Raw genomic sequence first — 24,207 nt, 5'->3', positions numbered from 1 at the left:
AATTGTAGTAGCGTGTGTAAAAAAAGTATTAAAGGGGTGCCAGCGGGCCACTATCCCCTTTACCCAACTTCTGCATACTAATTGTTATAAAATCTCAGTTTAGTCGATTAAACAATGAAAATGCCAACAAATACAATACAAGGCTTAATGTATTTATTATTTAAACATGGGCTGCAGCCATACAAAGTACTATGTTTACATAAATAGTAAAAAAAAGTTCGGGTGAACCGAATATTACATACTCAACTGAGATCTTTGGAGATAAATAAGGGAAAATCACCATTTAGAAAAATGAACCTAGGGTAACCCTGGAATGTGTTTGTATAACATGGGTTTCAAATGGAAGTTATTAAAAAGTATTTTAAAAGGGAGTGGGCCATAGTTCTATAGGTGTACGCCATTTCAGGATATCGCCATAAAGGTGGACCAGGGGTGACTCTATAATGTGTTTGTACGATATGGGTATCAAATCAAAGGTGTTAATGAGTATATTGAACGGGAGTGGCCCTTAGTTGTATATGTGAAGGCGTTCTCGAGATATCGACCAAAATATGGACCAGAGCATCATCTATCGGGTACCGCTAATTTGTTTATACTAGCCGGACCCGTGCGCATGTTGCGCAACAAAATACAAAACACGGGTCCGGCTAGTATTATTAAATTTGTCTCCCTTTTTATCACACAAAAAACAATGGTTCGACATTTTTGATATTAAATTTACTTATAACAGCTGAAAATCTTACGACCGCTAACTAGATTTGTTTTCAATTAATGCATTCGTGGCGCCCACCCATATTTTGTAACTGTTAATGCTGTGCATGAGAAATTCGAATTTGTCAGTTGACATTATTTGCTTCTTTCTTTTTGTCGCTTTTTGGTCACTAAGGGCTCCTTTACATACGTGTATCTGCGCACTCAGCACAAATCGGTAATGCTATTCTGCGGAGTTCTTAAAACAATAAAAATTGTATAATACTAATGGAAAACAAAAGCTTACTTTTTCATTTGGAGAACGAAAAAGCCTAACGTACAGCATTGATAGAATCAAGACAGCTTGTTGAAATATACATATATTTAAGCCCCTTTTTTACAAAAATTTAACGACAGCCTTGAGATTTTGTCTCCTTCTCTCGTTGTATATCTGTACTGTAATGTTTGACAGGCTGCACAGTTCAGTAGTAGTGATATAGAAGTATTACATATATGGTTCCTCTATGATTCATAGTTCTATGATGACTGCTCAAAATAAACTTGTTTATTTTTTAAATATTGTATGAAAAAAAGTTGCTCGCTTAGAAGTATTGAATTAATATTTTCAAAGAAAAGAAGCGCAGACAAATAAAATAGTGGATGAGTTTTTAATTATGCTATATTTCATTATTTATGTATATATGTATGTAGCTTAACCAACAACATATTATTGTGGTTATAAAATTCCACTTTCATATGTTAATGCAAAAATAAAATAATTTCTTTTAAATATTCCAAATATACGACACCAAATTGCATGACTTTGCTAAAAGGATAAATTAATATTATTTAATTGAGTAAACATAAAATAAAATCAAAAAAAAAAAAAAACAACAAGTAAGGAAGGTTAAGTTCGGGTGTAACCGAACATTACATACTCAGTTGAGAGCTATGGTGGCAACATAAGGGAAAATAACCATGTAAGAAAATGAACCGAGGGAAACCCTGGAATGTGTTTGTATGACATGTGTATCAAATGAAAGGCATTAAAGAGTATTTTATTAGGGAGTGGGCCATAATTCTATAGGTGGACGCCGTTTCGAGATATCTCCATAAAGGTGGACCAGGGGTGACCCTAGAATTTGTTTGTACAATATGGGTATAAAAAAAAGGTGCTAATGAGTATTTTAAGAGGGAGTGATCCTTAGTTCCATAGGTGGACGCCGTTTTGAGATATCGCAATAAAGGTGGACCAGGGGTGACTCTAGACTTTGTTTGTACGATATGGGTATCAAATTAAGGGTGTAAATGAGTATTTTTAAAAGGGAGTGGGCCTTCGTTCTATAGGTGGTCGCCTTTTCGAGATATCGCCATAAAGGTGGACCAGGGGTGACCCTAGAATATGTTTGTACGATATGGGTATCAAATGAAAGGTGTTAATGAGTATTTTAAAAGGGCTTGGGGCTTAGTTCTATGTGTGGACGCCTTTTCGAGATATCGCCATAAAGGTGGACCAGGGGTGACTCTAGAATGTGTTTGTACGATATTGGTATCAAATTAAAGGTATTAATGAGAGTTTTAAAAGGGAGTGGTGATAGTTGTATATGTGAAGGCGTTTTCCAGATATCGACCAAAATGTGGATCAGGGTGACCCAGAACATCATCTGTTGGATATCGTTAATTTATTTATATATGTAATACCTGCCAATATTTCAAGGGTTTTTATTTCGCCCTGCAGAACTTTTTCATTTTCTTCTACTTAATATGGTAGGTGTCACAACCATTTAACAAAGTCTTTTCTAAAGTTATATTTCCCGTCAATAAACCAATCCAATTACCATGTTTCATCCCTTTTTTCGTATTTGGTATAAAATTATGGCATTTTTTTCATTTTTCGTAATTTTCGATATCGCAAAAGTGGGCGTGGTCATAGTCGGATTTCGTTCATTTTTTACACCAAGATAAAGTGCGTTCAGATAAGTACGTGAACTAAGTTCTGTAAAGATATGTCGATTTTTACTCTAGTTATCGTGTTAACGGCCATGCGGAAGGACAGACGGATGACTGTGTATAAAAACTGGGCGTGGCTTCAACCAGTTTCGCCCATTTTCACAGAAAATAGTTATCGTCATAAAATCTATGCCCCTATCAAATTTCAAAAGGATTGGTAAATTTTTGTTCGACTTCTGGCATTAAAAGTATCCTAGGCAAATTAAATGAGAAAGGGCGGCCCATTTTGAAATTTTCTTTTATTTTTGTATTTTGTTGTACCATATCATTACTGGAGTTGAATGTTGACATAATTTACTTATATAATGTAAAGATATTAAATTTTTTGTTAAAATTTTACTTAAAAAAAAATTTTTTCTTTAAAGTGGGCGTGGTCCTTCTTCGATTTTGCTAAGTTTTATCAAGCGTACATATAGTAATAGGAGTACCGTTCCTGTCAAATTTCATCATGATATCTTCAACAACTGCTAAATTACAGCTTGCAAAAGTTTTAAATTACCTTCTTTTAAAAGTGGGCGGTGCCACGCCCACTGTCCAAAATTTTACTAATTTTCTATTCTGCGTCATAATTTCAACACACCTACCAAATTTTATCGCTTTATCTTTCTTTGGTAATGAATTATTGCACTTTTTCGGTTTTTCGAAATTTTTGATATCGGAAAAGTGGGCGTGGTTATAGTACGATATCGTTCATTTTAAATAGCGATCTGAGATGAGTGCTCAGCAACCTACATACCAAATTTCATCAAGATACCTCAAAATTTACTCAAGTTATCGTGTTGACGGACGGACGGACGGACATGGCTCAATCAAATTTTTTTTCGATCCTGATGATTTTGATATATGGAAGTATATATCTATCTCGATTCCTTTTTACCTGTACAACCAACCGTTATCCAATCAAACTTAATATACTCTGTGAGCTCTGCTCAACTGAGTATAAAAAATAAGTCATTGAAAGCAAAATGAGTAAGTTGTTGGTTTCACAAAGTCATTACGTGCAAAACTGCACATCTGCAAGTAATCAATATAAACAATTACACATACATATATGTAAATAAATATCTGATGAATTTGAAAGAATTTTTCGATTATATGCAGTTGCACGTAATCAATTAATACCGCACTTAGGTATGTGAGTGTAAATATAAAAATATAGAATAGGCATGTTAAGAGACTTTGTTGATAACATAAGTACATATACACACCTAAATAGGTATAAGCATATGCATGAATGTTCCTACAGAAGTATGTATTAAAAAGTGCTTGAATGTAGACTGTGTACGTGCAAAGTGTTACCATACTTTTAAAATTCTTTTTATAATTTTCTGCATGTTGAACAGTTAGAGTACACCAAAAAAGTAATAAGCCGGAACTTATATTGAAATATCTGAAAGAAAAGACCTTACATGAAAAAAATATCAATTACATTGTAAAAGAGCAATTTTGCAAAAAAGTTACGATAGTAACTTCAGTCGAAGTGTTTCAAAACTCATATCAGTCTAAAGGCTGTGACTTATTATCACTACCATTTCGAATAGTGTTGTTTGTGCCTACAAAACCACCAAAAATACGGATTCATTATGTTTGAAATACATCATATGAATATTCATTTTAATTAATGTGACGTAGTAGCTTAAAATTCAAGTCGTTACACGGAAAAAATTCGATTACTAATAGTCGTAGCGAAAAATCAACTTTCGCTGGTATTACAGGGAGCCAAAAATAAGTTGCTCTCTTTTTCTGAAAATGTTTAGTATATGTATTCCAGCCCAGGAGGATCTAATGTTGGCTGATGGTGGACAAAGCGATTTGATTTGCAAGACAAGCAAATATTTCTCTCCAAACAAACGTATAGTACAGCTCATCAAGTACACTTTCAGTGCAATTAAATAATAATTCATACTATTTATAAATATGTTCAGCGAACATGATATGTACGAAATTCGCTTTCTAATAAAAATGCCATTGTCTCCTTTATTGGAAGGAAAAGATATAATTTTGTTATACTGTTATATTAACAACCACAAATTGTTGTTTTATCCTCCAAAGACATATATTCCGAAATGCATAATGTAAAAGTCTGAAAATCATTAAATAATATGAGTTATATCCTATGGTCACATGTAATAATTGCCTAAGTCAGATATAGTGATTCGCAAACTTAATTTTTCATAGCATTTTATATCTACGACACTTAAATGTTTGTAATGTATAACAGTCAATATTTGGACAATTGATTTAAAGTGATGTTTGTGTATTTCAGACTTTTTTGTTCGAGATTTCAAGCGTTTTCTACAATCTTTCGATAACTTGATTTTAGACTTAGGCTTTTATGACATATGACAGATATAAAAGTTTACATGTTTACGAAGAGTTTTTTATCATGCTAGAGTTATATAACCCTTGACAGGTTTGCATCGCTGTGATCTGCAGCTACGATAAAAAAGGGTGGTGGGAACTTTAGGAACATCTTTGCAGCTGGTTCGAGTCTTGTTTCAAGATTAGCTCTTTATTTTTTTGTATTAGAGTTTTTTTTATCTTATTTGGAATAGTGCTATATGTTTTAGATTGGAATGTAGTGTCTTGAACTTTTACAGTGTCCACAAGTCACCAAAGACAAAAGTGTAGATGTGTATAACTGAGGAAGCGACGGTTTGGAAAGGTCAGTCGAAGTGTTCCAAAACTCATATCAGTCTAAAAGCTGTGACTTAGTATCACTACCATTTCGAATAGTGTTGTTTGTGCCTACAAAAACACCAAGAATATGGATTCATTATGATTGAAATACATCATATGAATACACATTTTATTTAATGTGACGTAGTACCTTAAAATTCAAGTCGTTAAACGGGAAAAATTCGGTTACTAATAGTGTAAAATCAACTTTCACTGGTATTACAGGGCGCCGAAAATAAGTTGCTCCCTTTTTCTGAAAACGTTTAATATATGTATTCCAGCCTAGGAGGATCTAATGTTGGCTGATGGCGGACAAAGCGATTTGAATTGCAAGACAATCTTGAAGTTATTTTCGGCAACCAAATATTTCTCTCTAACTTATCGATCGTAAAAGTCCAACCTAGAAAATGTTTTAAGTCTATTTCAAAATAGCAAGTAACTGCAAGGTTGTTTTTTTTTTTCTTTTTGAACACCAAATAGCAAAATTCTTGCCCCCTAAATTATAATCCTGCTTCGGCAAATTTGGTACATTTAATTAGGTGTAACCCTAAAAACTTTGATTATCAACCCCGATAAGTATGGCAGCGCCAGAGAAAACAGATAAGTTATTTGTAAATGGGTTAGTTGGTAATGTTTACAGCACCAATGAGTACGCTCAAAAGTAACAACCGTTCTCTTACAAAAATTTTGGCCGAATTTCAAACAAGAGAGAGAATTATAAATTAAGAGTTTGGTGGTAGAATTTCATTTTACTTTTGACTTTTGCTTTTTAGATGCTCGCCACTTAATTTATTTGACTTTGAGTGCTCTTTTATTAATGTATTTTTACTCTCGCGCGTTGCTCACTCTTTGAATAACAACAAACGAACGCACACATTTGCAATAATACTCAGGCGCATTCATTCATGTACGAACATTAATAAAAATATTGGTATATGTATATATATATTTGTAAATGGTTGTTGTTATTGTATGCGTGCATAGCACCTAAAAGCAAACTCAACAACCGTCGCCGCCACCGACGAAACTGAAACAACATTTAATAAATGTTACGTAAATTCTTCTTTTCCAAACATTTCAGAGTTCATATACGGCGTTGAAGTCGTCGTAAGCGGACGCTTAAAACTCCAGGAGCTGAACAACTTTGGATGGAATAGCGAATTCAAATCTCTAATTACACAACAACAATAATAAATGCTTGAATATACAACCGAAAAAAATAAATGGCAAAGTGAACTAATTGGAATTGTATTAGCAAAGAATTTGTGTTGTGATATAAAAAGAATTAATTGAATGAGTGCAAAGTTATAAAAATTATTACGTAATATTTTTATGTGATGGAAATTTTGCTTTTCGTTGCGTATTACAAATAAATATTTTTGTATGTAAGTTTGTTTGGAAATTGTATTAGCTAATATTGTGAGAATTTTTTTTTTGGTTTTGGTGTAAAGAAATTTTAAGAAAATTTCCAATTACCAAAAAATGAAGAAACGAAATTAAAGTGAAAAATAAAAATTATGCAGCTACTTTTGAGGGAAAAATATGTGAAAAAAATTAAAAAAAAATCGTTATTGGTAAAAACAACTATATAAAAAGAGAAATTTCTTAGTTAACAAAAATGTTGATAACATCTCAAAAAATGAATTCGAGAATAAATTTTATATTTTTTAAAAATATAATTAAAATAAAATGATAACAAATAACAATTTGAACGAAAAATTTAATCTTTTTTTGAGAAAAATAACTTAAATAAAGTTTTGGAAAAAAATATATTTTGTGCAAAAAAATATTTTAAAAAACCGCTTATATTTGGTAAATTTTTTTTTAAATAAAGAAGTTTTTAGTTAACAAACTTTTGAAAAAATGCAATTGCTAAACAATAAACAAATTTTTTGAGAGAGAAAAATAAAATTTTTTTCAAAATATATGAAATACTGTTGGAAAAAATACCAGACTTTTTGTTCACCAAAAAATTTTATAAAATTTCAGTATAAAAAAAAATATGCATTTAAGAAAAAAAATTTAGTTTTTTTTTATAAAAATATTTAAACTTGTTTAGAAACAAAATGTTTTTGAAAAAAAGTGTTGTGAAAAAATTGATTAAAGTTTTTTTCAGTTAACTATAAATAAACAAAATTTCAATTATTGAAAATAAAACAATTTTGCGAGAAAAAGTTAAATTTTTTTTCAAAATAATTAAAATATTAAAAAAAAACAAAAATTTGTAGAATTAAATTTTAAAAATAGTTTTTTTTTGTAAAAAAAGGTTCTTAGTTAACGCAAACTTGGAGAAAATTTCAACTGTTAAACAATCAAACAAAAAAGTTTATAAATTTGAGCTCTTTTCATAAATTTAATTAGAGTGCATTTTAGAAAAAAAAATTATGAAAAAAATTTGTGAAAAATTAGCTGTATTACTAAAAAATACAAATATTGAGAAAATTTTAAAACAAAAATTTGAAGGGAAAAATTTAAAATCTCTTTATTTCTTATTTAGGGGAGAAACCCTCGTTTTAGTTAAAAAAAAAAAAATTTAAACAAAACTTTTATTTGGTAAATTTTTTTTAATGAATAGAAAAATTAAAAAAAAAATTGGAAATAATATGTTTTAAGTATATTAAAAAAAAGATTTATAAAGAAATATGTAAACTTAAAATTTATAGAGAATGTACTTTGTATATATTTGACGCGGGTACACGCTCACTATCCAACGCAGCTTGCAAAAGGGTCGAGCCTTAATAAGAGAGATATAATTATTTTTTTTTTTAACTTAACAACATCTAATTATAATATATCTTTTATTTCTACAAGAGCGTTGCTACAACAAATTCTATGAGAATTTGTGTTTGTAATAAGGAAACAAACAAACAAAAATTTGTAAACAAGCAAAATTTTAATGTGTTGCAAAAAAAGCAAAAATTAAGTGATTAGAAAAAAGCGTAACATTCTCACAGTGAAGAAGCAACAAATAATGTCAAAAAGTGCCACTGAGCAATATCAAATCAAAAAGAAGCGAAAACACAACAAAAACAAACAAACCCACAATCAAGTGAAAACAACAAATAAAATATCTAAAAATCCATTTAAACCCAACAACAACAATAATTTTAGTAAATATAAAGTGTGCAATATAAAACCCAGAAACATTATTGGTGGCGGCGCTTTAGCAAAACCATTAACGCTCACTGAAATTAAACTGCAGCAGCTGCAGAAAAAACAAGAACAAATACAACATCAACCATATAATTGGTCATACCTCAACGAGCGTCAACTTAATTCCGTGTCACAATTAAAAACCGTTCTAGGCGCGAGCGTCATTGAGAACAACGTGATTGCGACGTGTCACAGCGCGCAGTGTATCGATCAATCCAATCACGTGACATACGCCGCGCAACGTTCTTATTGCGTATGTGAGCGCGCGCAGGCAACGCTTACGACGCATAATAAACGCGAAAGTGAAAACAACTGTAAAACCACCCAACAGAGTAAGGTTCAACTAAGTAAGAGGACGCGTTTCAACACAAGCAAAATGCCACTGTCGCAAGGTTACAACGCCAAGATATGCGGTGGCGCTGTAAAACGCAATGCTAGCAAGCCTGCACTACCGCGTCAAGTAGAGGCGGCCAAACGCAGCAAATCCGCAACGGCTGAACATTACACGCGTCTGAACACGCAGCAGCATTTAGTTGCGCGCACTCAACAACACAACAAAAGCAGCGCGTGCAGCAGTAGTAGCAAATTGAGCAACGCATATAAAACAACAATAAACGCGCTCGACGCAGCAAATCCTGTATTTGCCGCTGTTGACGGTGGATATGTGTCAGACTTACCATTTACACACGCGAGCAATTTACAATTTTATTATATGTTAGCAGAATCCTTAACGCAATATGGCAATTTATTGGAGGCATTCGATGTATACGCATTTATAGCCAGCGAGCAGTTGGATAGCTGCATACCGTTGGAACGTTTGAATACATTCGCGAACGCGTTAATTACATATGTGCGTCAGATCGGCTCGCAAGAAAGCGACAGTGAACAAGAATTAATCACTGCAACTGCAGGAAGTAATAGCGCACGCAAACTTTCTGATAGTAATGCCCTCGAAAGGGCGCTGAAGTCAAAGTATACTCGCAGCGTTGCCAACTGGGGTGGTACAGCAGGCGGGGTGCCTTGTGCTGCAACCGCCACGACACCGCCTGTGCCGGATGTTGTAGTTGGCGCCGGTCTGACAGATATGCACTCGCCTACTCGAGAACTATTACGTGTGCCAAGTCCAACGCAAAATGAAGATTATGATCCGCTGCTCTGTCCACTTTGCAATGATATTTTACGCTGTCCCGTCACCACTAATTGTGGCCACACGTTTTGTCGCCAATGTTGCGAAACTATAACGCAATGTAACATTTGCCATGTGAAATTTCCGCGAGGCAACCTGGATGATATCGGCGCGGAGGTAATGAGTTCTGCGTGTAACTTTGCTAGTACTGCGTCTACTAGCTCAACGTTGGCAACGGCAACAACATCGTCAACAGCAGCAGCGGCAATAATCTTATCAACGGCAAGTGCAGCAAATTCAGAGCTGTCAACTTTAACTCTATCACCGATTGTTGCATCATCAAGTTTAACGTCGCCTATCAGCGCTGGCGTTAGTTCATCAAGTTTTTCCACATTCTCAAGCTTTTCCACACACGTGGCGCCGACTGCTGCATCTAGCGCACCGGCATCATCTAGCAACGACAATCACTTGCTTATGCGACGTTGTCAAACACGTACCGTAGATGGCGGCAGCGCCAATTATAGCACACCTATTACGCCATCGTGTCTTCAATTGCAAGCATCAGCACCCACACCGCCGACTACAGTGACGACAGCAACTGTTGCATCAACGACGGCCACAGCTACCACGACTATGGCGTCATCTGGTACGGGTGGTGGTGGTGATGGCACATCTGCTACGAGTGCTATCAATGGTGCATCATCGAACATGAAATTCATGCCTGATGTACTGGTTCGGCGTTTAGTGGAAAAATGGTGGGGCGCCGATTTGCAGGCGAAGAAGAATAGCGAAACCGCGGCCAGCTATATGCATATGAATCTTCTTGATAATGCACTCAAATTCTGCAATGCGAGCTTAGAGAAATGTAAGTACCACGAAAATTTTCAATACCTTAAATATAAATTATACTGAAGATGCATGAGCCCAATATTTTAGAGCTCTTTTAAACTAAGATTGAGTTATTATAAGTGTGATTTAGAACCGTATACAGAGAACATACACTTTTCCTTTTTTTTTCCCGGCAACCTGTTCCACATACCGAAGTGTATCTTGCTTTTTCTAACCAAGAGCTGTTATTAAAGCAGCTAGCCTACTCCATGCTCTCTTGTTCCGAGAAGGTTTTGAACCTAACTCTGGCCCAAAAAATTGGTTACCCTGTGGGAAGAAATATATTTAGGATGACTTTCGATTTCATTAATCTTGTGTGCGCCAAACGGGCTTCAGTAGTATATGCAATTGCAAGACCCTCTCGGACTCCTGGTCGGTCAATCCATGTGCATGGGATGCCAGTATAGAGTATATCCGATTGCGATCTGGGCACAGTGCATTCATCGTTACGTAAACCCAGCGCAAATAACAATTGTGCAACTGTACTGGACCCGTTTAGCTAGAAACATAGTATGAATCTTAGCGACCTCAAGATCGATGTCAGTCGGCTGATCAATGAATAGCTCAAGAACTTCTTTATGACCTCCCAAACCAGTGCCAGTATCTGTTATACAATGGAAGTGGCTAATTGTACGAAACCTTGAAACAGTGGAGTTGGAAAATCCCGCGATTTTTGAAGAACAATAAAAGTTGTGAGAGTGACATAAAGTCACAGCGATTTTTATCTGTGACTGTGACTTAACAGTGATAGAATTGACTGAATAGTGATAGAAAAGCAATATGTCTTAATCGCAGCTCAGAATCACACTTAAGCTGGAGACATTAGTGCTTTATCGGTAACCGTATCGGTAACCTTTTAACAGCTGATTCGACCAACCTTATGAGAATCAATGCAATCGATTATTGGTGCCGCTAAGGTCGTAATTGTATCGTAGCCAACCAATTGGGGTTTGGTTTACCGTTGTAACGATAAACAGCTGATTACGTTAGGGATACGACTACAGCGATACGACAAACGGCACCAATGACTCCAGCTTTATCAAAGACCGAATCACATACACAATCACAGCGCTCTTCACCGCAGATGTCATGAAACAATTTATATGAACTGAGTTGCGATATTCACAGCTAAATTATTTCTGTGGCGAGAGCTATGACAGAGTCAGTGATTTTCATTATTGCAATCAGTCGTGGCGATCTAGCCACAAAACCACAGAATATTTATATGTATGTATATGAGAACTCTAGCGAAGAGCTAGGCTAGCTCAACTGGATGAACCCCTATACTATTCAAAACCTCGGTTGTGACTCGTATCGCCTTTTGGCGAAGCAGTCAACTAAGTTTTCGCGTACGAGCTACTTCACATACAAATTAGTGTGCCCCACGGTTGGTACTATTTCATATTTAAAATTTCAAAGCTACTAAACTTGAGTTTTTCGAAAAGATTTTATTTGTTTATGGATCAACAGCGTTAAACAAAAGTGATTACCATTCCGTTGTAGTCGTTTTATCGGAGTGGTAGTGCAGTGTCATCCTTGGCTCAAATAAAATTTTTCGGGCTTTTTGGGTTAGGCTGAAAACTTAAATAGGCCTCAAGGTTGGCTTTGTGCTTCCTTCTGGCATTTTGGCGGGGTTGGGAGATGCAATGCTTCCCTGACCTGGAGTCAGGGTGGTGGTTTTGCACTCCTAACAGGAATCAGTGAATTCATATTGAAGTTTAAAAACTGGCGTGGTGCCATTTAAAAACCAATAAAATTAACATCTCGAGAAATAACGGAATTTAAATATTACTGAGTAACGGAGCTACTGTGAATAACGGAGGAACAAGTGGAATGAAACGACAATCTAGAGATACCATTTTGATTTTGTACCTGGCGCTATGGTCAGAGTACCCTACCATAATCCCAAATCCCCCAAATAAAAAGCGATTACATCAAATTTTCAACAAGTGTTATAAAATAGATTTTTTCAGATAATTTTTTAGAAAAAAATAAGATAACATTTTTTTTTTTATTTTTTTAACTAAGGGTTTCAGAACTATTTTCGCTGCCAATTTTGACACATTTTCCGTAATATTATTTTCAATTAATACAATCGAAGGTAAAATGTTAAGTTTTTTGAAGAATCACAATTAAGGGTTTTTTGATTTGACACCAAATCCTTTAACCCGTTTTTGAAATGCCCACAAACTAAAACTGGGGAAATCTTAAAAAAAAAACAACTAAAATTGCACAATAACTTTTATATTTGCGTGGTAAGCCAAACGACATTGACGTTGCTCAACTCATATCCAAAAAAAAAAGCATAAATCTGAAAAAACCCCTAGGCTAAGTGCATATGCTCCAATATTGTGAGTTTCGCTGATAAAACGTAAATGAAAATATCAAGAAAATCGATAAATATGTTGTTGTCACACGCTAAGTTGTGCTGTTATTGTTGTTGTTTGTATTCTGTCTCTTATCTCTGTTGTATTTGTAGTAATTATTGTATGTAGTTTTTACTATATAGAAGCCAAAACCGCCCACAATGTCAATTCTGATGTCATGCAGCGCACACAAACAATCCAAACCGAGCGACTACATCCACACAATACTAAGTGATATCCTAAGCTATGCTATAAAACAAGCTTTTCTCCGTAAGAAGCAGCAAAACCAAGCAACAAGTTACTATAAATAAAAACGCTTGTGCAATTAGTTGTTGCCACGTTGGAGTGGGAGGGTGTATGGGGTCATTTTATAACAAAGTCAAAAGGTTGTTTTGCGCTTTGGCCTCACTTTGTTGTCTACGTGCTTTGAAAATTTCATATTTAATACATACATAATTCTTCTAAAAGTGCCCACTCCAATTCTTTCGAGCTACAAGTTTCTAAACATACTTACATACATATTATGTAGTATGGTATGAATATTCTGTGTCTTACTGTTATCACAGCTACATTTAACTGGGTCTGTACACTTTGCTCTGTTTGCCTATTATGCGGTTCGGTTGCTTCATGTCGCATATCCTTGTTGAAATTGACCATAAATATTTCTCACCGTTGGCCAGATAGTGAATAGAGTAATAAAAATTCCGGTCCCAACACAGTGTTAACCATTTTAGAGATAACTAAATTATGGATCGGTTTATCTTCTCCTTGGAGTATTCATGTACACAGTAAAACCTTTCTAATTTGAACTTTGATTAAGTCAGTGTAATACAATTATGCATTCTACTATCTGCCTTCACGCTTATAAGTAAGGCCTCGCCATTAACAGCAGATGTAGGAAATGCGAACTGCAGGACGAAACGGATAAGCAAGTTCTGTGTTCGTGACCTGCGCTCACCAGGTAAGGGCTCCAGCTATTAGGGACAGCAGATTTACCAAATTTCGGGGTAGCAATAAAGCTAGGTCCTAGAAAACTTCTAGTATTTGCCAAGAGGATGGAGTAAGTCTATAATATAAGTCCTGGCACCTGATGCAATCTATATGAGATCTTTATTGACCGGCCAGTTCAACCTAACCTACTCTCTGGTTCGAAAAGTGAATTTACAATTTTATTTTACGTTAAAGGGTAGTGAGATGCATATCGATAGCTTCAAACATCTTCAAACACCCGCGGAGAACAAATAAGCAAAGTAAGTCGACCAAAGCTTCTACAGTTCAAAAAAGTCGATCCCGCCGCATCAAGGCTAGTATAAAAAGGGGCTTCTACAGCAGTGTACCATATTAATATTCAAAGGGCTGCTAATATCTATGCAACACTACCTTGCGAAAATTCGCATTTAGTGTGGAGCTTTGGTAGGGTGGTAAGCAAAAACACGACTATTGTGAGGTCGTATTCAGTTCATTCATATGTTAATGGGTGTTTAATAGCGTAAAAGGTTTTGCCAACTTGTATGAAAACTCACAAGTATCCCCTCACTAGCGCTAGCTGACTACAATTTTCCCCCAGAATCAAAATTGACTGTAGGTGCAATATCTTTCTCTATCCCTTCAAATTGGCGGGATGGGAACTACTTGTTTAATGCCGACTCCGAACGGTATCTGCAAGGCAGATGGGGTTTCACTGAGAGCTTTTCATGGCAGAAATACAATCGGAGTGCTTGCCAAACACTGGCGGCCGGCGTGGTGTGATGGTAGCGTGCTCCGGCTACCACACTGAAGATCCTGGAAAAAGCAACATCAAAAACTTTAGAAACAAGTTTTTTCAATTAGAAGAAAATTTTTGTAAGCCGGGTCGGCCCTCGGATGTTGTCAAATACTACTCGATAAAATTTGTTCCCGTAGTCTACAGTTTGCTACTTATACTTGCCAAAGGGTGACCTTTGTTGAAAAAACTTTTTGCATAGTTTATGGTTTTGATTTCCCCAGTACATGAACCGATTGGGTTCACTAAATTTCGCCTTAATACCCCGAGTATCACTAACAAGTTTTTTCATTCAGCATACGTATTTCCGTTTCGTTGCTGTTTTATTACACCCAATGAACGTACCGACCCTTCACTTCAAAAATATGTATCTAGCTCCAAAACTCTAGTAGAAATTATTCGCAAGGACTTCTACTTATGTCAGGCCATCTACCGAAAAATTGAAAAATGACAACTAAAAATTTTAATGCATATGCAATGGTCCTGCAGCATATTAAATGCATTCTTCTTAGCCACAACAACAGACCAGCATAACGCTCTCGTGTCGCAGTGTCATCTGGCCTTTACATGTCTGATGCAATACCATTTACTGCTAAATATGAATATATTTATGTGTTTGGCCAAGTAATGTTGTACTGCAGTCACATCGCTATGCGGTTACAACAAAGTCAACACTTACATATATTCATACATATGTACTTACATCAACTCAGAAGTACTTTATGACCGTAGCCAAGGCAGCAACGCTTGTATAACACGTCCTTTTTCTCACAATTTAAAATTCATTTATCGGTCAAGGACTTATTATGGACTAAAACCTTTCACATTGCGAATATTGTATGCATGTATTGTACATATGTATGCATGTATATATGTACGTGCATAGGCAGCTATTTTATAGTTACACTGTCTCTCATATAAAAGGTGAGCAAAGAATATGCCTGTGAAATTGTGGCGAAACTATTTTGACATAAACCATTTCGTACTTACACCGGACACTTGAAATGGACAACAACATTTTTTTAAGTTCGATTTTACATCAAAGCTTTTAGTTGTTTAAATATTTATTTTCTGACACATTTTTTAAATTTATTTTTAAGTATGGGATATATGGCCATTGTCTGATTGTTTACACGACGATACATTGTTGCACTAATTGAAATTAAGCGTATTTGTCATATGAATAGGAGTGCCTCCTCAACTTAAATAGTTAATAACTTAATCTTTTACAATGATCATGAAAACAGCTTATCACTCATACCTTACTTGTCGTATGCCAGTCACTAATTCAACACACATCAGCACTTTTAAGTAAGCTGTATGTACATATGTTGTATGTTGTAAATGAGATATTAACAGTCACTAAACTCACCACTTACCGAAAATTATGATTTTTTAATATAATGGTTGGTACCAATTCGTCCTCTTTTTTGTCACTAAGCCCCCATCATCCTACTTACTTACGCTCTATAACTCCAACGCCTTCACCTTCGTATAATTCTTCCACTACCTATGCATCTTCCATTTGCACCCTAAATGTCAGGGGGCCTTCACACACAGTTGTGCTCTAATTGCGTATGCGAAGGCTCTATCACTTTTACTTTTTGGGGACCCATGCTCTGTATCCACCTGCTCAAATTAGAATGAAATTCTAGGTACTAATCACTTCGCAGTCCATCTCATTCTATAAACAATCTTTTAGTTTTCATTCGCGCTCGCCCGTGCCTTAGGATAATCTCCTCATCAGATTTCTAAACTCTTTTTACATTTTCCTCTCCCTTTCTCTTTTCATATTTCTCTTTTCCTAATATGTAATAAAAGGCAATGTCTCTGCCTAACCCGAGTATATGTATAACTCATCGGAACGCATTCAAGTCCAAAGGTATGCCCGAAGAATATGTACGTAAAGTTATGCCTCGTTTGATATTAGCATGTCTATTTTCGTTTAAAAAATGTAAATAAGTGGCAACGATAAAGAACTATTCTCAGCTTTAAAACCTGGGGACATAGAATGTTATGCACTATCCGTGTGACTAAATCAGCTTGAACTGTTTCCGAGACTTGAGCAAATATTTAGCAAAATAAATTTAATAGAATTCGGTGGTAACTCTGCGCAAACTCCAATTACAAGAGTTGTTTTTTGGAAATACGAAGTGAAATACTTTTCTTTTTTTTCGATATTGACTCATCAGATAAACGTTAACAGAAAAATTTAAATAGGTGTCATCCTCGTAAAACCATATTTAGTGGCAACACCTATGGAGAAACTCTTACAATGGTATACGCAAATTTTATCCCAAACAGTTGAGCCGTATCCAAGATATTATATATACAATCTAACTTCCACGAATCACTAAACCACTAAACACTTGATGGCGATTTTTCCAGGGACCCATTTTAATAGTTATTTTTTGTTTTTGAGTCGAAAAAGTTCGGGTCAAAAAACTATACTAGGTGAAAGTTCCTGTGATTCGGCGGATTCTCATTACATTTTTATGAAAAATCATGCATCCTTTTTATTTTTCGGAAAAAAATCCACAAATAAAAGAAAGACCTGCACTTTTATTTTAAAAGTCCGAAAATGAAAGTTGAAACCGGTTTTTATTCTTTAAAGACAAATGAAAGTCTGGCCCTATAATAATGGAACGGCTCATTCAATTGAAACGAATTTCTTACCAATAGATTCTTCTAAATGTCCAGATTTGAAATCCATGTTGTTTTTTGAATGATTTTGTTATTAATACCAGAAATGTGTCATAGAAGAACTAAAACCGTTCTTATACTTTTCCATAGCAAATATGCACCTTTTTTCGCCCTTAAGTTTGATCAAATTAAAATATTGCCTGGAAATTTGATACACCGATTTCCGCTGAAACTAGAAGGATTCTGTATGAAAAAAATTCGTCTCATTTGTATAATCCGTTCCATAGTTACAGCCGTACTTTTATTTCGTCCTTAAAAAATAAAGGTCCGAATTTAATAATTTCTTTCCGACTAAAAAAAAAATGAAGTAATTTCTGAAGTTCTTTTACTATAAGAGGAATAACAGTTTGGGTACCTGCACTTTTCTATTTCTGCGGCCGGAGTAAATTGGACGCTTACAGCATATCTACCAAAATTTTGCAATTCGCGCCTTAGGCCGACTTGCAGAACGGAAATTTATTTTTTTAGGTCAGACTTCATAAATTCGTTTAAAATGTTTGAGTTTAACCCCTCATGTCAGGTTAACTCTGAGTCAAAAAGTTAACTTGTCGTTCTGCAAGTAGGCCTTGGAAGTTAGCTTCTAAGAACATTTCACCTCCACTTTCAAAAAATATTTCCAGTAAAAAACTTTTCATCAATGCCGTCATATTTATTTCATGTAGCTTTCTTCCAACAGGTTCCTTTGCTATTTACTTAGTCTGCTTGAACAAATCGCACACCTAGATCAAAACACCGATCAACTCAAAAATCGCAATGTTCAAAAAACTGTCTGCCTTCAAAATATGTGCCGTGCAATTTTTATTTTTTACAATGCCTTTTATCGCTGATTAGTAGAGGTATTAATAAATCGAGTATACAATTTTGTAGCTATTGAATTGAGAAGCTTAATGGTACTCATAACTATAAAATTTCAGATTTTTGAGTTAGCTGCCTTTTGATCCACGTTCACGATATGTTTGTTCATATTTGTCATCATTTAAGTATTTATATTATATTCGTTTTTATGAGCATTTTTTGCGCAGATGTGCGAAAACATGACCAGCTTAGCCTTATTACCTGTCAGCTCTATTTTATGCGAGTATTATTGTGATAACAGATGGCTGATGGTAATAACATGAATAATAATATAAAAACAACTTATTCAAGTAAATACGTATATGCTATTTAAATAAAAAAATAAGATATAAGTATGGTCTGTATACATTTCTATATACATATGTAATATATTAGATTGAACACAATTGTGAAATATATAAAGAAATAAAAGGCTTTACGCAATGTTCACACTTCCATTCGTATTTTATAAGCAAATTAGCTGTAAACAAAGAAATATCTCCCGGCCCTAAAGAACGTATGAAGCTTCTGAGCGTATACCAAATCACATAGGAGCTAATTTTAAATCGCGATATTTCTTTTCTAGTCAGTCTAATGCATATAAATAAGTATATGATTGTTTATATGAGTATACGAGCATATGGCATATGTTCTGTATTTCATTATCAATATAATATAAAAGCTCTTGTGTGATGGTATTGGCCCAACCACAAAAGTAATATTTTTTCAGTAAATTTTTTTTTTATATATAAACATATGACATTAATTGTGTTATGAAATAACAAACATTTATTTTTTTATTTATAGAAGCACAAAAAATTTGATTAAGCAACGCTTCATGTTTATAAATATACAATTTATAAATTACCTTTGTGATTATGTTTAGCTACAGAAACATTCCGCATGTAAGGCGGAATTTCGTTAGATATTGTTATACTCAGCTGAGCAGAGCTCACAGAGTATATTAACTTTGTTCGCATAACGGCAATCCGTAACGGCATAAACAAATCGAGATAGATATAGACTTCTATACATCAAAATGATCTGGGTGAAAAAAGAAATTCGTTTAGCCATGTCCGTCCGTAAACACGATAACTTGAGTAAATTTTGAGGTATCTTGATGAAATTTGGTGTGTGGGTTCCTGAGCGCTCATCTCAGATCGCTATTGAAAATGAACGAAATCGGAATGCAACCACACCCACTTTTTCGATATCGAAAATTTCGAAAAACAGAAAAAGTGCGATAATTCATTACCAAAAACGGATAAAGCGATGAAACTTGATAGGTGGGTTGAACTTATGACGCAGAATAGAAAATTAGTAAAATTTTGGAGAATGGGCGTGGCACCGCCCACTTTTAAAATAAGGTTACTTTTGCAAGCTGTAATTTGGCAGTCGTTGAAGATATCATGATGAAATTTGGCAGGAACGTTACTCATACTACTATTTGTGTGCTAAATAAAAACTAGCAAAATCGGATGGCGAACACGCCCACTTTTAAAAAAAATGTTTTTTTCATCAAATTTTAACAAAAAATTTGATATCTTTTCAGTATATAAGTAAATTATGTCAACATTCAACTCCAGTAATGATATCGTGCAACAAAATACAAAAATAAAATAAAATTTCAAAATGGGCGTGGCTCCGCCCTTTTTCATTTAATTCGTGTAGAATACTTTTAATGTCATAAGTCGAAAAAAAAATTAATAATCCTTGTGAAATTTGGTAGAGGCATAGATTCTAGGACGATAACTGTTTTATGTGAAAATGGGCGAAATCGGTTGAAGCCAACTCCAGTTTTTATACACAGTCGACCGCCTGTCCTTCCGCTTGGCCGTTAACACGATAACTTGAGCAAAAATCGATATATCTTTACTAAACTTAGTTCACGTACTTATCTGAACTCACTTTATCTTGGTATAAAAAATGACCGAAATCGGACTATAGTCACGCCCACTTTTTCGATATCGAAAATTACGAAAAATGAAAAAAAAACTTCCATAATTCTATATCAAATATGAAAAAAGGGATGAAACATGGTAATTGGATTGGTTTATTGACGCAAAATATAACCTTAGAAAAAACTTTGTAAAATGGGTGTGACATCTACCATATTAAGTAGAAGAAAATGAAAATTTCTGCAGGGCGAAATCAAAAGCCCGTGGAATCTTGCAGGAATACTGTTCGTGGTATTACATATATAAATAAGTTAGCAATACCCAAGAGATGATGTTCTATGTCACCCTGGTCCCCCATATACAACTAAGGGCCACTCCCTTTTAGAACCCTCATTAATACCTTTAATTGGATACCCATAACGTACAAACGCATTCTAGTCACCCCTGGTCCACCTTTATGGTGATATCTCGAAAAGGCGTCCACCTATAGAACTAAGGCCCACTATGTTTTAAATTAGAGCCGGCCAAAAGTTGCACATTGTGCAATTTGAGTTCGTATTTTCACACAGACACTAACGATGTGCGATCACGATCGTTTGCTTTCGCTTGTAACTCACTAAAATCAACAGTGAATGCAAAAGGAAAAGCCCATGGTAATTTTTGGGCACATAATAAAAACAATATGCTGCAATGTTAAAGTGACTTTTAATACGTTTTAGTTACTATTATTAAGTTCCTTTGAACATACATATTAATATTGACAATTTAAATATTAATAATTAATAATAATTAATTAATTATTAATATTGACAATTTAATATAAGAAACTTTTTATACGTTCTACTTAGTTTTATTAATTTTGATACATTTTTTTTATTGAATAACTTTATGTTTTGAAAATATATATTTCTAGCTTTACATTTACTTTGTTTTGTAGTTCTTTCTAATGAAAAAGTGATTTTTTTAAGTAAATTCTGCATTGAAGAAACACCGTACCTTCTTTTATAAAAATTTTTATCTGGCTAGCTCGACCTCCACGTTCTTAGTTATACGAATATAAGTAAATATTGTTAGGATTAGCTTGAAATCAAATAACCAGAGTCGTTTTTAATTTCGAACTTCACAGTCCACATTTTCTTTTAGCACACTGTGAGGAGTTGTCACTCAATTTTTACACACACTTGTGCAATTGTTTTAGTATTTGTGTGGCCGGCTCTGTTTTAAATAATTGTTAACACCTTCCATTTGATACCCATGTCATACAAATACATTCCAGGGTTACCCTAGGTTCATTTTCCTAAATGGTGATTTTCCCTTATATTGTCTCCAAAGCTCTCAGCTGAGTATGTAATGTTCGGTTACACCCGAACTTAGCCTTCCTTACTTGTTTTAATATAACCTTAGTACCGAAGACCATCTATTTTAATAATTTTTCGCTCACTGAACGTGACGGGTGATGCGTGAATGTTTTTGAGAATAGATCAATACAACTTACTGCACCTGCACTATTCTTATCTCTAGGAAGTAATTTTTTGGTATAATCTCATCACGCATACATGACTAATAAAATTGATATCATTTCTAGAGAATTGGCACTTAGGTATGTATGACTTCTTAGGCTCACTTGCAGAACGGCAAGAAATACTTTTATTTCAGAATACACAACTTATGAGAGGTTAAACTCACAATTAATGAGACATACGAGAAACCCAACATAACAAGAAAGTTCTGACAACACGCCAGAAAGTTTTTCACACCCCCTCTTTGCGTAATAAAGATCGCTGAAACAACGAGCGAGTTTTTGTATTGATTAAACTGGTTGAATAATAAAGTTTCTATAATAATTTTTATACTCAGTTGAGCAGAGCTCACAGAGTATATTAAGTTTGATTGGATAACGGTTGGTTGTACATATATAAAGGAATCGAGATAGATATAGACTTCCATATATCAAAATAAGCAGGATCGAAAAAAAATTTGATTGAGCCATGTCCGTCCGTCCGTCCGTCCGTCCGTCCGTTAACACGATAACTTGACTAAATTTTGAGGTATCTTGATGAAATTTGGTATGTAGGTTCCTGAGCACTCATCTCAGATCGCTATTTAAAATGAACGATATCGGACTATAACCACGCCCACTTTTTCGATATCGAAAATTTCGAAAAACCGAAAAAGTGCGATAATTCATTACAAAAGACAGCTAAAGCGACGAAACTTGGTAGATGAGTTGAACTTATGACACAGAATAGAAAATTAGTAAAATTTTGGACAATGGGCGTGGCACCGCCCACTTTTAAAAGAAGGTAATTTAAAAGTTTTGCAAGCTGTAATTTGGCAGTCGTTGAAGATATCATGATGAAATTTGGCACGAACGTTACTCCTATTACTATATGTACGCTTAATAAAAATTAGCAAAATCGGAGAAGGATCACGCCCACTTTTAAAAAAAAAATTTTTTTAAAGTAAAATTTTTACAAAAAATTTAATATCTTTACAGTATATAAGTAAATTATGTCAACATTCAACTCCAGTGATGATATGGTGCAACAAAATACAAAAATAAAAGAAAATTTCAAAATGGGCGTGGCTCCGCCCTTTTTCATTTAATTTGTCTAGGATACTTTTAACGCCATAAGTCGAACAAAAATTAACCAATCCTTTTGAAATTTGGTAGGGGCATAGATTTTATGACGTTAACTGTTTTCTGTGAAAATGGCCGAAATCGGTTGATGCCACGCCCAGTTTTTATACACAGTCGTCCGTCTGTCCTTCCGCATGGCCGTTAACACGATAACTTGAGCAAAAATCGACATATCTTTAATGAACTTAGTTCACGTGCTTACTTGAGCTCACTTTATCTTGGTATGAAAAATGAACGAAATCCGACTATGACCACGCCCACTTTTTCGATATCGAAAATTACGAAAAAAGAAAAAAATGCCATAATTCTATACCAAATACGAAAAAAGGGATGAAACATGGTAAGGTAATTGGATTGTTTTATTGACGCGAAATATAACTTAAGAAAAAACTTTATAAAATGGTTGTGACACCTACCATATTAAGTAGAAGAAAATGAAAAAGTTCTGCAGGGCGAAATAAAAAACCCTTAAAATCTTGGCAGGTATTACATATATAAATAAATTAGCGGTATCCAACAGATGATGTTCTGGGTCACCCTGGTTTACATTTTGGTCGATATCTGGAAAACGCCTTCACACCACTGCCTTTTAAAACTCTCATTAATAGCTTTAATTTGATACCTATATCGTACAAACACATTCTAGAGTCACCCCTGGTCCACCTTTATGGCGATATTTCGAAACGGCGTCCACCTATAGAACTAAGGCCAATTCCCTTTTAAAATACTCATTCACACCTTTCGTTTGATGCCCATATTGTACAAACAAATTCTAGGGTCACGCCTGGTCCACCTTTATGGCGATATCTCGAAACGGCGTCCGCCTATGGAACTAAGGATTACTCACTTTTAAAATACTCATTAACACCTTTCTTTTGATACCCATATTGTACAAACAAATTCTAGGGCCACCCCTGGTCCACCTTTATGGCGATATCTCGAAATGGCGTCCACCTGTACAACAACCACCACTCCCTTTCAAAACCCTCATTAATACCTTTAATTTGATACCCATATCGTACAAACACATTCTAGAGTCACCACTGGTCCACCTTTATGGCGATATTTCGAAACGGCGTCCACCTATAGAACTAAGGCCCACTCCCTTTTAAAATACTCATTAACACCTTTCGTTTGATACCCATATTGTACAAACAAATTCTAGGGTCACCCCTGGTCTACCTTTATGGCGATATCTCGAAAATACGACCACCTATACAACAACCACCACTCCCTTTTAAAACTCTCATTAACACCTTTAGTTTGATGCCCATATTGTACAAACAAATTCTAGGGTCACCCCTGGCCCACCTTTATGGCGATATCTCGAAACGGCGTCCACCTATGGAACTAAGGATTACTCCCTTTTAAAATACTCATTAACACCTTTGATTTGATACCCATATCGTACAAACGCATTCTAGAGTCACCCCTGGCCCACCTTTATGGCGATATCT

At 34.9% G+C, this 24,207-nt stretch overlaps 1 protein-coding gene across 6 annotated transcripts in view; it reads left to right on the top strand.

The window, feature by feature from the left end:
• Positions 1–24,207, top strand: part of LOC137253401 (uncharacterized) — a 144,483-nt gene that overhangs the window by 28,075 nt on the left and 92,201 nt on the right. For 2 of the 6 annotated variants that reach the window (XM_067790246.1, XM_067790250.1), the window contains 2 exons: positions 6,461–6,764; positions 8,191–10,523. In XM_067790246.1, the coding sequence (XP_067646347.1) occupies positions 8,351–10,523 (2,173 nt within the window). In that variant the 5' untranslated portion in view covers positions 6,461–6,764; positions 8,191–8,350. Of the gene's footprint in view, positions 1–6,460; positions 6,954–8,190; positions 10,524–24,207 lie in introns of all 6 variants that reach the window. The other 4 variants (XM_067790249.1, XM_067790251.1, XM_067790248.1 and 1 more) reach the window with 3 other exon arrangements.

This window comes from Eurosta solidaginis, chromosome 5, assembly GCF_040869045.1.
Source record: "Eurosta solidaginis isolate ZX-2024a chromosome 5, ASM4086904v1, whole genome shotgun sequence".
Taxonomy (NCBI): Eukaryota; Metazoa; Arthropoda; class Insecta; order Diptera; family Tephritidae; genus Eurosta; species Eurosta solidaginis.
Note: the sequence above shows the minus strand (reverse complement) of the source record. Positions and strands in the feature narration are given on the sequence as shown.